This window comes from Oryzias latipes, chromosome 12, assembly GCF_053564925.1.
Source record: "Oryzias latipes strain Hd-rR chromosome 12, Olatipes_Hd-rR_3.1".
Classification (NCBI taxonomy): domain Eukaryota; kingdom Metazoa; phylum Chordata; class Actinopteri; order Beloniformes; family Adrianichthyidae; genus Oryzias; species Oryzias latipes.
In genome coordinates this window covers 27,502,459-27,518,774 of record NC_136248.1, presented here as the reverse complement: position 1 = coordinate 27,518,774, position 16,316 = coordinate 27,502,459, and the positions used below count along the sequence as shown (strand labels likewise).

The window sequence follows — 16,316 nt, the reverse complement described above, 5'->3', positions numbered from 1 at the left end:
TAGGACTCCCCCTTTCCTCACTGGTGGGGAATGGGGGCTGCCTCAGAGAAAGATGTGCTGCTCCCACACTTGTCTCTGAGCAACCAGCAGGTGCTGTATCTTTATATCTGCTTTTGCTTTCTAATGTTACACATATTAAACCAACTGAAAACCTTACTGCTCCTGCACGAACCACAACTTGATCACAGTGGAGGTGAGGTTTGAAAGTTTGATTCTAGGGACTTTGCAGTCTGGGGCAAATGCCACTGCCAGGGCGAGTCTCTTATGGTATTCAGATCCTAGTTGACAAGCCAGACTATGAGTGGTTCTAATGCCACTATTAAAATATTAAAAAATGGATGTGCCTGGACTGATGTTCCCAGGGCCTTGCCCTTGACCCAGGCCCAGGGTTTGGGCTTGCAGGAAAGTGGCTGGTGGCTGGGCCTGTGTTGGCCCAGTCCCAAAAGATAAAAATGGGCCTCCTTCCCTCAGGCTCACCACTCCCAAAAAGAACCCAAGGGGCTTTTGGTGTGTATTTCGGTTTGCAGTAAGGAAAGGAGTACTATTTCCACAGGAAAAAAAAAAAAGGTCTAACCACCAGGACATGGAAGGTTGAGCGGTATCAGTTAAAGATGGTTGGGCTTGCCTTGCCTTGGGTTTGGAGGGGTTGGAGTCTCTTACTACAGTTGTCTATGGTGAGGGATGGCAAGCTGGTGTCGGTTACCTACTTCAGTCAGCATGTGTTGAGGTTCGAGGTTTAAACCTGTTAAACCAAAGGGTCCAGTCCCTGCACCCTTGGGTTAGAGACAGGGCGCTTACCTTGTCTTGAGTCATGGGCTGAACAGCAGCACAGAGGGCTCGGCCTACATCAAATCAATAATGCCACATTCAAACTGGGCATGTGATGTGCGTTCAAGGACCAGCTGAACACAAATTCTAGAATGTGCTTTTAGCATAAGGTGCTCACACTGGACTGTCGCTACCTGATTCTAGGGCATGTACTCACAGTTGAAAGATGCTTGATACAAAATGTCAAAGTGGTGCAAATCTCGTGAATCTTGCTCAAGACTTTTCCTTTCACACCTATATTCTGATAAATAATAGTCTTGCTGTCATTCCGGTCGGGCACAAACGCAAGTATTAGTTTCTTCATGATCAATTTTCAAATGGTTGGCTGTTGCATGGACTAAAAAGGATGCTACTCATAGGTCTCCACCAAATCTGAGTCCTTGATTGGTAGAGTTCAACTGGTTTAACTTTCAACACGCATTCTATGGCCACATGCTTTGTACAAAGAGCCAGAGAACTGACTTAAAAACCTGCGTAGCAGCGCGTGAATGCAAGAGTTTTAACGCAGTAGGCGTTACTGTGCATTTACATAGACTTTTCTTTGGAAGTGGTCGCTTGTGATCGCGTTGTCGAGGCCGGTATGAACGAAGCATTAGAGGAGTTCTGGAACATGAACAGATTTCTTTTTAATGGGGGAAGTCAAAGCCCACAAGAATTCCAAAGGAATCTGGAGAAACAGCCTGCCCAGTCTGGGCCTCATCTGTGGAATGGTCTACCTGAGGATGTGAGGGCCTCATCTACTGTGGAGGTTTTTAAAAAGAAACTAAAGACACACCTTTTTAAATTAGCTTTTAATTAGATTTTATTTCTTTTTATGTTTTATTACATCATTTTAGCATTTTATTTGTTCAATCTACTATTTTTTTTTTACTCTTATATTTTATGATATTTTATCACATATATATTTATTCTTCATTCTATTTACGTTTTATGATGTTTTATTACATCATTTTATCATTTTATTTGCTTAATCTAGAATTTTTATTCTTGTATCTTATGACATTTTATCATATACATATCTGTTTAATCTAGAATTTTACTTGTATACTTTTTATGATATTTTAACACATATTTATTTTATTTCAAATTAGACTGTTTACGAGTGTTTTCTCACCCTCGGCTGGGGTGTTTGGGTCTATACTGACACCCCTGCCAATAGGAGGACAGGGCAGACGGCGCCTTCTGGTTTCTCTTTATTTATTTATTTATTTATTTATTTATTTATTTATTTATTTATTTATTTATTTATTTATTTATTTATTTATTCAATTATTTATTTTCCACTGGTGTTTGTCTTTGCGTATTTTATTGTGCGGGGCTAATTTAATGTATTTTATTGTATTTTATTGCATTTGTAATGTATTATGATAATCTGTCAAAACTGTCGAGAGTCATCAACTCCAACATCAAGAAGGGCTTTAACCATTTTTATGAAGCTGTTTGAAACTGTTGCTGTAAGGTTTTTGTTGATGGAAAAGCAATTTATGAACCACAGCAACGAGGAGTTTGTTGTAGAGATGCTTCTCCTCCACGTTTCGAGAAGCCATTTAAGATGGCTCAAGCGGATGCCTCATGGGCGCCGCCCTGGGAGGTAATGTGGTCCCGTCCCACTGGGATGAGGCCATGACAAAATGCCAGTATGTGCTGGAGGGGCTATGTCTCAGCTGGCCTGGTGGCACTTGGGGGTTCTCCTGGTAGATCTAGGTGGAGTTTCTGTGGAGAAGGAAAGTCTGGTCTTCTCTGTTTAGACACTGAATAAGTAGAAAGTGACTAAGTGCAGGAGAAGCCTGCCAGTCACGTATGTGATGTGCATACGACTGCAGCCTTTAAAATGCTGCAGACTTGACTTGTATTCTGGGAACTGTATTATGCAACACTAAGTTGTCACTTTAAAGAAGCAGGCCCCACAGGAGTTTTACTGAAAGCCTGTAATTATTAGTTTTGCAGCCGATTAAATCAGAGGTATGTGTGTCGTTTGAGAAAAGGCCCCAACATGATGCTCTCCGTCACCCTCAAGGTTTCAGTGAGTTTATTTTAAGTCTGCTTAAATAGCCTCAAGCGTCACTGTATTATTGTAAGGCTTTATTTAAATCTTTTGACTTTGAAGCAGTCTTATATAACTCTAAAAACACTTTCTTTGTGAATTTTAACAGCATCATTGGTGCGTTTGGAAGTTTTTCAGAGTGCAACAAGCCTCGAGCTTTTCTTCTCTACATGTGACGTAGGTTCAATGAAAACAGTTATTTTATAGCGTCATCCTTGGATGACAGTTGACTGTGGAGCTCAATTTGTCTTGATGAAAAGGGTGCATAGCTGTGAAAAGCTAACGTCCGGCCGCCTCCCCGCTGAAGAAGAAGACTTGTTATTGGAGCTGTTTTTGTTGTTGCAGCAGGAGCTATCTTGCTCCCCTGACGTCACTTGTGTGTTGACTCAGGAGATCACGGCAAAGAGCCCCAGCGTTGATGACTTCTGGTCTCCTGGAGACCAGAAAGTAGATCTGACACTGTTTTTCCCCAATGAATGAAAAGAAAAACATCACTGGAGTCCAAAACTATTTCACTTGTGTGACGGGTATCTAGTTTCTGCATGAAGGAAAGCCTTAAACAAACCACCTGTCAGGTATATCACATATCAACACATTCCTGTTAAGGTGGTATTTCTAATTAGCCTGCAGTCCAAAAATGTATCAGGCTTAAAACTGCCCATATGGGAGGCGTTAGGTGAAACTACAAGGTGTTTAATTCCATGTCACTGGATCAGGTTGTGTAGTGACAACACTGTGAGAAAGGACCATAGATCACACGAGTCTGATGTTTTATAGCCACAATGGTGACTTGTTCCTCCTCAGGGTTGAGGAGCTGCAGTCCAGACAGATCCTTGTGATCAAATTGTGTCTGTAATTTTATCTTCTGCAGACTGTTGGGACAATAATGTGGCTGTTCTTTCATATATTTCCTTGGAGCCTTAAAGTCACAACAGAAGAAATAAAATGGTGTTCCTGGGATTTAAAAAGGCATGTAGGGGTACTTTATTTGACTCAGATTCTTAATAAGATGTATGAAAAACAATTGTGTATATATGAAAATAGAAAATGGTTTACTTCCAACTCCAACCAAAAGAAGTCAACTCGGTGGCCATTTTTTGACAACATGGACACCGCCATGTTGAAACCAGACAATGTCAATAAGCAGTGATTGGTCCAAATCAGTTGAAACACTGTTTCTATGGCAACCACTCTCGCCATTCAGGAGTGAGCTTGTTAGAATTCCATACCTCTATCCCATTTCAAATGTTGGACATAGGGGGTGGGGCCAGCAGGAACCAGATTTATTGAGGCATCGGATTGGCTACCGTACAACTTAAACAACTTTCACTACAGAATAAATATCAAGAAAAAAAATCAGATTAGCAAGAACATGTTAAAAAAAGGTAGGAAAGCAAGAATGGTTATTCTGAAATATAGAATAACTAACAGCTGTTTATTTCTCTTTATTTTGGCTTCTTTGAGCCAGCTGGTACTTCCTGTTTGGAACATTAGGGGGGAGGGATCACTCAGTCCAGTTCTGATGTACAGTCAATATGAAAAAACACAGCTTTCATTTGATAATATGCACTGAATGGTATGTCATAACACATCTCTAATGGACTCGTCCAAACAAACTGACAGTTTTCAAAAAAGAGAAAAGACGTTCAATCTGACCTTCTTTTACAAAAATGAAGGGAATCAAGTGTTATTTTTTTTCTTTAAATTATCTTTTATTTAGTATCTTTTTTTGTGACTGTAACACACCCTCTTGGTACAAAAATTACTGTTTCTCCTGTAAGTGGATGAGTATCAACCAGCCATTATTTTGCTTGTCGTAGTTTAGTTTTTTGTTTTGTTTTAAAGTTTTAAAAAAATGCACCTGTGTTTTTCAATTTTTAAGTGATCAGATTAAAATGTTGTATTTCATATTCCATAGTAAAGGTGATTTTATTTTTTGTTTGTTTTTAAAAAAAAAGTTTATAAGCTTGGGGTGAGTGTGTCTGCAAGTTAGGGTTTTCTTTACTTAACCTTTTCTGTCTTAACTGTCTGAAAAAAGAGGTGTTTTACATCCTTGTTTGAGTTTTTAGTCAAAGAGGATATAAGTAAAAAAAACAACAACCTAGGTCTGAAGTCTGGATTCAATCAGGAAGTGAGGTGCCACCGCTTTAATGAACTCCAGCATCGCTGCACCTGTGGGTGGAATGTGAGCAACTGAATGGGAGGAGCAGGAGGGGGTTGCATTCCCCGTGGCTCCATCCCCACCAGGTGTTGGTGTGTCACCTGTGCAGCGGACTCAGAAGGACACGCAGCATTTGAAGAGAGGGGAGCAAGCAGAGACAAAGCGACTGTTTCAGCCACACAAATGTAGTCCGAATCCACATAAAGAAAAATGTCTATCCCCACCATTGACTGTACACGAGAACTGAGCTGAGTGACCCCGCCCCCCTCGCATTCCAAACAGGAAATAACCATGGGCTCTAAGAAGCCAAAATCTCAAAAAAAAGACCTCATTGAGAGAAAAACAGCTTTTATTCAATCATTCTGTCAGAATAACCTTTCTTGCTGCAATACCTGTTTTTTTTAAACATTTTTTTGCTAATCTTATTTTTTTCCTCATAATTTTTTCCATAGTGCAAGTCATTAAAGTTATAAACTGACCAATCAGATGCCTCGATAAAAGCATGTGTGCTCATTTTGAAAGTTCAAAACATGCTGCTTTCAAGGTGAAAGGGGTGTGGATCTCCAACAAGCTCACTCCCGACTGGCAGGACTGGTTGCCATAGAAACGATGACTCGGAGTAAGCCATTCTCTGATGTCGCACTCACTCTGGGTCCAGATATCATGTACAGTCAATGATCTCCACATAAAAGCTTTGACCCAACAGATACAGTGGGAACATGAGAAGAACTGCTCGCATCAAGGCCAAAAATTAAAGCACAATTTAGATTAAAAATGGAATCCTAGCATGTCTAAAGTAGCAGTTTTTGATTATAAATTCATGGATGTAGAGGCAAATGGATGCTTCCTGTAAATTTTAGAATGATTAAAAGCGATCACATTTCTTCTGACCTCATCTGTTCTCCTCCAGAAGCATCCTCAAAGCAAATGTTGCATCTATCGTTCTCATCCTTACCATGAAACCATACCGCTGCTCACAAATTCTCACTTTTGACATCAGTCTAGCTTTCACAACTATCACTAATATTCCCTAATTCACTAATTTCATTGGGACTCATCAGTTTGATTCCTCTGTGCTTTCTACAACTCTGCACATGCCAGTTTTTCTTAAAAATGAACCTAGAAAACTTCTTCTCAATTCCTTAGACATAATCTCCCTCTTCAAGATTTTAGCAATAACACTAATTTCACTTTTTTTTTTCTTTTTTTTTTAAACACTTCTCTAAATGATTATTACAAAAATCCAAAGGTAAAATGCAGAATTATTCATCCTTTTGAATGATTCTTTTGAAGGAACTTCTGTGAATTATTTTAATTTTATCTCTATTCCTCAAGAGGCAACTTTTAAAACCAGGACATCAGTCAAGACCAGAACAAGAACAGTGTTTGAGGATCCCAGCCAGATTAGAAAACTCTAAAAGCAATTTCCTCAAAACATAAAAATAGAAGATCAAGATGTTGCACAAGATGAAACCCCAAACACTCAGCCATAACACAAAGTCAATCAGGCGTAAATTATTAAACTCAGTCAAGTGATTTGAGTTGTTGGGTAATCTGGGGGAAGAATAACAGTCACTTCTGTTGGACAATGTTTTGGAAGCAGCTGATCTAGTGCAGCTGCTTCACTTATTTTGGTGGAGACGCGTAACAGCGAATGTGAGTGATGGAGAGGAAGCCGGGCTTGTTTAAAGAGGTTTGAGTTTGTGTACACATAGCAGGAATGTCAGCAATTAAATGTTTCTGCTTGTGTTTTCAGAAGCTGAAGGATCCACAGCTGGATATCTTCAGATTATGTTGCATGGGGGAAAACATCCTAAATAGCATGTATGAATGTAGCCTCCATGTACATTTGGATAGAAACGTCTTTGTTTGTTTAGGAGCAGTGAAGCCAAAAAAAATAAAAGCGCCCTGGCAGCAGCAAGTTTCTCTGAGTCAACAGCTTGGAGATCCACCTTTAATAACACGTAGTCTTCATTTCCTGTCAGTATGAGGAATTTTGGCCCATTCTTCTCTCCAACATTACCTCACTTCATCAGGTTGTTTTCATTTGCTTACACAGAGCTGTCTTAAAGACCAACGGCATCATTTTAGCTGTTCTGACGCCTGAACTTTTGTGTCACCCTTGTCTTGTTGCACAGTTTCATTCCCCAAACATTTTAGACAGAGCATTATTTTTTTCTCACTTTTTCTTCCAAGCAGTTGTTCAGTATTTGTCCTGAATTCCTTATAAGGGCTCAAATGCTGAAATATTTAAAGATCCACTCCATCTATTGATGTATTTTCAACGTTTTCCCAGTGGTCCTTTGATTATAACTATGCTGTTTTAAGCTGAAAACCTGTCTTTCCCGAGGACAAAGTTTCTCCAGGAGTTCATTAGAAATTTGCTTTGTCGTGGAGCGTTGGCGTGGAGCAACTCTGCCTCCTCTTCCCCTCCCCATTGCTGAGATCTGAGAGCTTGTAGCCCGCCCAGCGTATTTTCTTCGTCACACAAAAGCTCTTTTTCAAACTGCATTTTTACGTCTGCCACAACTATTTGAATCAAAAACATACTCCAATGCATATTTTAGCGTAATGTGTTTGACATATGTCCCTTCATCGTCAGAAAAATGGGGCGGTGTTGTCTAATAGTACTTTTTCTTTCCTCATTTCAGGGACAGGTGGAGGCTCAGATAATATTACAAGCAAGAGCTCCTGTGGACGCAGAGTTTTACGTGGTGACAAAAGGCTCCAGACTTACACATGTAACCCCTGCAACAGCATGCGAAGACGGGCGGACTCTCCGCTTCACTGTTCCAGGTACTTTCCTGACTCTGCATCACCTGCTACCCCCTTTGTTTGTCACCGTTTAACCAATCCCTTGAGTTAAAAAAAAACCAAAACATTCATTTGATCCTCCACAGGTCATGACCTCGTGGAAGCTGTGTCAGTCACACCCTACATTTGCACAAAGGATCAAGTTAATCCATGTCAGGGTCAGACGACCCTTCAATATGTCAGGGATCTTGCCCAGGAAACAGCTGAGTACTTAAGTGCAAACATTAAGCAGCTTGACCTTCAGAACTACAGCGATATCCTGAAGAGGTTTCCTGCTTTGGGACTGGCCGTGGATGAGGAAGTCTGTGATGGACTGTCAGACTGCAGACGAAGTTCAGGCAGTGAGGCCGATGTGACCCAGCTGGATGAGGGGATCACACAAGCCCTGGCTAACATGGATTACCCTTGGCAGTGGGAAGGCAAAGACAGTCAGCCCGGAGAAGGTAAAGCAAAGTGCAAACCATGTGTCGGGGTCAGAGGGGTACATTTGTAGATGCCTCAGGGTTGTTCACTCGTCACTGATATCTTATGGCACCTCTAGGCCCAAATGGGCTTATACAATGATTTAGACCTGGAGCTAAATTCCAAAGTTCCTCTAAATCGAGGAGGTTCATAAAATTCAAAATACCATTTTTGTTTTTTTGTAGAGGGAATCCCCTCTACAAAAAATCTGCTTTAGCCCGGTCTAGTCAGACACTGGCCGCTATATTAACAGCATTCATATAAGAGATACTCCAAAGTGGGAGGATTACGCATTTATGCAAAAGTTGGTTTTCACTTCACACAGTCCTGTAAAAAATGAATAGAATCATTTACTACTTAGAAGCTGATCTGAGCACAACTCTCTCATCACATCCTCTTTTACTCAGGACCAGCCACAGGCAGATCGGGTGTAAAGACAGAGCAATTACTGCTATTAATCCTGATCTGGGAGATCAGACCCGTCTTTTTCAACTATATGAACTGCAGCAATCTTCCAGTATGCATCAGCTCTTCATCTTTGCACTAAAGTTGAAATATAGTGTTATTGTGTAATTATCTTGTGTTATTATGACAAAGGCAGTCCTGCACTGCAAATCTTTTATGGGGCTCACAAAATCACAACAAACATGTCAGGGATATCTAAAGAAAGTTTAGAAATTATTATGGGATGGCTACTTTTCACATTCTCCCGCAATATGGGAAATTAATGTTTTGTTCAAGCAATTTTTGTGAAATTTTACAGACATGCCACCAGATTAAAGGGTCTATATCATGCTTTTGTTAAGCCTTTTGGAGAAAAATATATTAATCTATACAATAATAGTTTACTTTAATGAAGTATTAATTATTTTCACTGCTAATTTTCCTATCCAGATGTAAGACGACTCTATCTCTGAGGCTCCGTCCGCCTTTTAATCCTTGTGGGTCCCGACCATTTCATGGCGTCATCCTAAAGCCGGCCTCAGCAGGGTGTCTGCGTTTCACCCACAATACAAAAAACATCGGAACTTTTGCAAAGACAGATTTGTATAATGTGCATATAAATGAAACCATTTTAGACAATCACTGCTTCTATGGTTTTCAATGTATCCCCTCCTCTAGCGTCATTGGGAAGCTACTTAAGGAAAAAAAGTTTGATTTAAAAGTTGATGATTTTGAATGACTTTGGCATGGTGAGCTTGCAAAAGTAATCGTTCCCTTTTTCTTGCACATTTTTTACCGTAGTTTTGAGGAAAATTCATACATGAATGGTTGTCTTAAGCTGAACAAACTATGACACATGATATGAACATATCAGGAATACATATGTATATGTACATATCCTCTGCCAAGGAAATCCAAAAGTTTACTTTTGCTAATTTTTCTAAAAATGACATAGACCCATTCATCACCCCCAAACAAACAAAAAATAAAATGGTTGCTATGGAGGTAAAACCAATAGGAAAGCCACCATTTAAATAAAAAAAAGGTGTTCCAACCTTATCAGGGGATAAGAATAAGGTGTGTGTAGCAGCTGCTCAGCCAGAGAGGCTGGGTCAAAAGAAAGCAGGGGCGGGTATTGCCTGGACCATTACAATGCCGCTCACAGCTTCAATTGATAATTCCTTTAAAACTGATATTTTCCTTTGAAGCTGTTTTATCAGCTCAACCTTAAGAGTAAACCAGGATTTAAGGAATCTCATAATGCTTCTTAAATTTTAGAATAATTATGACAAAGAACAGAATTTCTTATAATAAAAAATCCTTCTGACTACTAGAAATGCAAATTTGTCCTGTGTAGAGGACAACTATAAACTTGAATATCTTCCAACTACTGTATAATAGTGGATTAACTTATTTTTGTATCTACATAGGACATTTGGGGCTTTACAATGATGCCAAATGTGAAGGGGTGGGGCTCTTGGATTTGTAGTTTAGATGGTTTATAACCCTTGTGCTATCCTAGGCACTTTACCATTGGGAGTTGGGTCATCTAGACCCACTAGACAGTGCTCTGAACCTTTTTTCTTCAATGATTTGTGATCTTCACTGGTGTCCATGGATTACATGAAATCTTTCCACCTTTATCCACCTTTGTCATGGTAGGGAGAACACGTCAATGCAAGGGTGGGGTCATCTAAGATAGCACAAAGGTTAAAAAAAGTGTTCACTGGACATTTTTTCTCTGGTCGTCAGAAGGTCAAAATAAACTCTTGGTGCCCATTTGAAGAAAACTAAATATACTATCTAAAGCCTTTAAACATTAAGCATCAGGAAGGAAAATATTAAAAAAGCTCACAAAATTTAATGTCATGGGTTTTTTGCACCATGTTTTAACTTTCAAACGAAGCCTTTGCAAAAATAAAACAAAAAAACATGCCTGACGCCACGACTTGTGGATGTCCTGCTGCAGACGGAAACCGTCCACAATGACCAGTGTGCAAGTGTGGCCCCGATTTGCTTAAAGCAATCAAATGTTCATGCAAATCACAAAGGCAAAGCAGCGATTCCCCCTGCTGTAGTGTCGTATCTGCAGCGGTGTGACAATGACATTTTTGTTTGTTGGCCTTTGATGGAGGAGTGTGCGCAGCATTTGCTCTCGCTGTTCGTCAGAACTGGGTCACTGTTAATGGCAGCATTGTGGGGCTGAAAGAAGAGTTTCAGATTTCCTTTGGTTCACATCAACCATCTCTGTGATGTTTTTATATTCAAGAGGAAACGGGCGAGGAGAAAATTACCCGTTTTCTACAAAACATTTCAGTTTTGCAAATGTTATCACGTAACTGAATGAATGGTTAGAGTATACATATGATAAAAAGCCAAATGTTTTGTTGGGTTGTATTATTTTATATTGAAGCTTACTTTTCTATTCCTCCATTCATTTGTATTATGAAGTACATTTCATACATAGATAATAAAACCAAAAGGTATAATACATTACTAATCCAATTCAAAGTTGAATTTAAAAACTCATTTTGGCGAACAGATGTCTGTTTTGGTGGTAATGCTTTGTCTTTCAACCCTTTTTTCTTTAGATTCTGAACATCGTTCCAGAAAGAGTCTCCTACAACTTGCAGTGCGTCTGGGTTTAGTCCGTCTTACCCGTTTTCTAATTCACCAACCGACAGGTCGGAGGGCTCTGGCTTTACGGGGTCAGAGGGAAGAAACACCTGTCCACTGGCCTCACGACACTCTTACGATGCTGTCAAGGTGAGATTACCATTCCATCTGCTGCTTCCTCATCTTTAGATCATCCCCTTAGATATGATGGCTCCTAAAAAAAACAATTCCATGACATATAAAGCAATAGAAACAATGTAAAATCCAAGACACAACAATCCATAAAAAGTGAGCGCATGTGGAAAATTTTTAGTCCTATTTATTTTAAACCATGTCTCACGAGTAGAGCAGTTTTTTTTCCACTGTTAGAAAAAGTATATTTACATATAATACTCAAACAGCTCAACCGGGGAGAGAAAACAAAAGACTCTGAGCTGAATCTATATTTGCTTAGACTATAAACAGCAGCTAAACTCGGCTCGTGGTGCAATGTTTGTGCTTGTTCTGCCACGTTATGGCCATGCAGTCAGTTACAGACCCACTCTGTTTTTGGTATTTTAAACGTGTTCTCGTGGAATTTTTCTGCTGATGGTGGACACGTATAGAGAAAATTAATCCTAAAATGTATTTTAAATCATTGTGAATCAGCAGCAGACAAAAAAAATGCTGTTTTGAAAAAGATTGCCTGTTGCGTAGAAAATATGCTTCATTCATTACAGTGAAAAAGAGGGGTCAGTTTATACTGGAGGAACCGTAGGCCAGCATGCATTGGGGTTTTTGATATTGTGCTTCCCAAAACTGTCCCTGAACTCTCAAAATCAATAAATATCCAGTAAAACACAAGCCTAACAGCCTCTGAGACGCACACAATAATGGTGTCTAGCATAAATGTGGTGATAACCAGCACAGTGGCTTTGTGGTAGAGTGTCTGCCCTGAGACCGGAAGGTCGTGAGTTTGAATTCAGCCCAAACCATAAAATGGTTAAAGACTCTAAAAATGGGACCCAGTGGCTCCCTGCTTGATTCTCAGCATTAAGGGGTTGGATTGGGGGGTTAAACTATGTCTGCAACCCCCAGAGGTCAAATGCGGAGAACAAATTTCACACACCTAGGTGCGTGACAGGTAATGGGCCTGTCTTGAGCTGCATCATAAATGACTGGCTTGCAATGTGTGATGTAGGCCTCCACAATAAATCGCAAATTTGTCGTTATTGCGATACCTGGCTGCAATAGGCATTTGACCAAAAATGTTGCAAAAAAGTTGCAATAAATGGTTACCTTAAATGTGCTGAGACAATCTTATGGCAGCTTGAAGCATTTAATGAATCAAATAAATCCATTGATGCATTTGACCAATCGGATGGAGCCCTTTCATGTTAGATCCTATAAAGACGAGGGTCATTTGGAGTATATTTAAGGTATGTTGTTGACTCTTATTTAAATTAAACTATTGCAGTGAAATGGAAATTATGTTTTTGGTTGTTTCGCTATTTGTTAATGTATCACAAGTTATATCGTCATCGCAATATTGATCACTAATATCGCAAATCGCAACTTTTCCTCATATCGTGCAGCCATAATGTGATGGTGGTCAGCACACGGACGATTGGCTGGAAGGACCTGGTTTGGATTGTGGACTGATTGTTTGGGTGGAACCGGCGTGTTTTTCCTGCCCACGCATGAGTTTTCTCCCGGTATTCCAGGTTCATCCCACGCTCCTAACATGTTTCATGGGTTAATTATAAACTCCTAATTGCTTGGTGTTAGTAGGCTATCTGTGTGTGTGTCTGCATGTTGACCCTGTGATGAACATGAAGTCAGTGTTCCTCAAAAACATGTACAACATTGCAAATCATTGAAGAACTGTTTACCTCTTTCCAATGATTTACTGTTTTACTTTCTTATTGTTTACAAGTTTTTTTTTCTAATTCCCTATAGTCAACACATGAATAAAGGAAGAAAAATAACAGATCGCAATTGAAGTTATGGACTTCAATTGAAGTTATGGAATGGTCATTCTTTATTGAGGACGATAAACCTTGTTCAGCAGCTGCACCTTTGATACTTACGGAAAAGTTCTAACCTGGACTATTTATGTTATGGGTCAAATGTTTCTGTTGTGGAGTACAAAGAACATTTCATGTGTTCTGCATTGACTTCCTGTTGCAAAGACAAAAAGCTTTTGTCATTTGTTCCAAGTGAATGATTCCTCGTGGGCTTTCTTTCATCAAATTGAAATAGATCTATTATAAACTGCCCAAAAATAATTTCAGGTGACATAATGCGACATGTAGCTTAATGGTTTTGTGTTTCATCACTCATTACTTGAAAACCAAGCTCTTCACTGCTGAATGTTCTGAATTTTAGCTTGATGTAAACAAGAACATAGTGTACCGTTTCTGAAAACACAATGCTGCCTCGCTGCATGTCTTCCCTCAATTAACAAATTCGCTGTCGAAAAAGCTATTTGAAAAATGTGATGAGCTTATTGTTTAAGTAGCTCACTATGTCCAAAGTTTTTTCTGTTTTTGTGTGAATCAAATCGACCTTTAAGGAAGTATCTAAAATACTGTTCATGGTTTTGCCCTGTTTTCCTCTTCAAAATGAGACTGACAGTACTTCAGTAAAAAGTATTTTACTTTTTGAGCAGCAGACGAGTCAAACATTTGTGAACGGTCTTGTTTTTGATTGCATGTACAACCCTACTTGTTAAGGTGCTGCCAATATCGTTGGGTATCTGCATCCTTCAGATTCCTGCCTTGCCTGTCGCCTCGGGGCATTACTAGAAATGCATCACATGGCATGTTTTTGTCCAAACTAATGAACTGTCATGTAAATTAAAGGAGAGCTTTCAGTATTGTCTTTTGAATTTGCAAGAGGCGTTGTCTGAAGGTCAAAGTCTGAGTTTCTTAGTGTGACTGGTTCTGCATCATCTCTGAAATGAGAAATCTAAATCTAGTTGGATTTAGTTCCTTTGCTTTTGCCAATATCAGTTCTTCTTGGACTGTAAAAGCACAGTTTACTGACTTGTGTGTCTGCAAAAAATGAGTCTTTTGTATCTTCCCAAAAAAAATCCGGCGTTTAAGATTATCAGGAGGTGTTGGAGAGCGGCTGCTATTGGTGATGAGTAAGAGGGGTTCATCTGGCGAAAATCCAGTACCGTACAGAATCTGCAGCCATATAAGTAGGCAACGATACTGGATGAACATTTCTGAAATTGATGAGTTTATAAGTACAGCAGTTCAATGTAGTAAGAAGATGCACAGTAAGGAGATGCACAGTAACTTAAGGACCACAAAGCTGGTTCTTGTTTCTAATGGACATTTAAACCACCCAGCAGTGGATGCAGTTTATTTTCTCAAAACAGTTTTATTTGCTTACATTACCTAAAGCGTTTAACAAAGTCAGTGTGTGAATTTGCTCAAGGGAGTTACTTTTTAAATCAGGAAGTGTTTCACCTGTCAGAGTAAGGTGTGTTAAATCTGTGTTTCTGACGGTGTAGGTGTGGTCATGTAATACCATTCTACATTCTTTCATAGCTGCAGTCATAGACGTTCTGGTTGAAGCTGTAACTGTCTATTTAACCAATCAGAGGAGCGCTTGACGTGGGTGGGGCCTCTCCAAGATCTGTTTGTGTTGAAGGCATTGTTGGCTGTATGCAGTTTGACTTTGAAGGCTGCAGCCCTCAAGTGTATTGAACTGGCAAGTGAGAAATCTTTGACACTAGACAAACATTTACGACCTCAAGAATCGTGAGACGAGGTAACAAGGTTTAATTTTTTATTTTTTTGCAGGAATAGTTTTTTCAAATGTTGCTCATTGCAGTTTTCTGATGTTTCTGTTTCTTGTATCGCCTCCTCAGTTCTTCAGGATCTGCTGACGCCTTCTTTCCTGGTCTTTGGTGCTTGTGGTCCGACAGCTCCAGAATGCTAAGGGTTTGTCCTAGGAGGGACTCTGTCGTCCTCACAGTGCAGCAGGTGGTTGACGGCGACCCTCAGGACGGCGTTCTGCTCCTTCGTAAAAGCCTTAAAGACCCCAGTGTCCACAAGCTGGTAGGAAAAAAGCCTCATCGTAACTGTGATTGGATGTGGCTGAATAAAGAATGCATAATGAGTGGACAAACCTCTATGTTGACGATGCCATGTTCTATCTTGAATTTACAAAAAAAAAAAATCCCCTTTAGCCCCAGCTACAAATCTCGATTTCAATTTATTGACTCCTCGAGCATGATTGGGAAGCAGCTTAGGGGAAAAGAAAATGTTGGATTTAAAGTTTGGAGATTTTTAACGGCGTCATCATGGCAAACTCCCAAAAGTAGCGTTGCCCACATATTTTACAGGAATGATGTGAGGATTAAAAACATGAGTCCTTGGCTCAAGCTGAATCAAAGAATGTGAGACATGATGTGGGCGTGGTTAACAAAAAAACCTCTGTTGCCAAGGAAATCCCAAATTTAACTTTTGCCGATTCTTTTAAAAATTATTTAAACCTGTTCGTCAACATAAAATGGTTGCTATGGAGATTAAACCAACAGAAAAGCCACTATTTTGAAAATGGCATCAATTTTTCATGTGCAGCTCTGATCAGGGTGGTGGGGGCAGAAGGGCAGAGTGAGGGGTATGCAGCAGCTGCTCAGCTGGTTGTCAAAAGGGGGCGGCGAGGGTAGGGGCCCATACAACACCGCCATCGAACTATGTATAAAACCGTATGATCTTGATTCTCATGCCTCTGACAGATGGTATAGGTGTTTTGTTCTCACTCAGTCCTAAAATGACCAATCAAACATCAGCAAACTTTTGTTTTTAGATCAAATTTCTCAGAGCTGGTGCTCCAGAGGAGAGGACGAGCATAGACGATGTTCATCTGAGCGATGAAGGTAAGGACATCTGTCACACTTACTCTAGACCGTTTTTAGAAAGGTTGGTGTTGCGTGAACCCATCACTCTG

The 16,316-nt window shown here is 39.9% G+C and overlaps 1 protein-coding gene across 12 annotated transcripts in view; it reads left to right on the top strand.

Moving 5' to 3' along the window:
- Positions 1-16,316, top strand: part of arhgef28a (Rho guanine nucleotide exchange factor (GEF) 28a) — a 58,617-nt gene that overhangs the window by 8,041 nt on the left and 34,260 nt on the right. For 8 of the 12 annotated variants that reach the window (XM_023960758.2, XM_023960756.2, XM_020707521.3 and 5 more), the window contains exons 3-7: positions 7,685-7,829; positions 7,934-8,290; positions 11,345-11,519; positions 15,232-15,421; positions 16,176-16,245. In XM_023960758.2, the coding sequence (XP_023816526.1) occupies positions 7,685-7,829; positions 7,934-8,290; positions 11,345-11,519; positions 15,232-15,421; positions 16,176-16,245 (937 nt within the window). Of the gene's footprint in view, positions 1-7,684; positions 7,830-7,933; positions 8,291-11,344; positions 11,520-15,020; positions 15,132-15,231; positions 15,422-15,995; positions 16,065-16,175; positions 16,246-16,316 lie in introns of those variants that run through there. The other 4 variants (XM_078955945.1, XM_078955943.1, XM_078955950.1 and 1 more) reach the window with 3 other exon arrangements.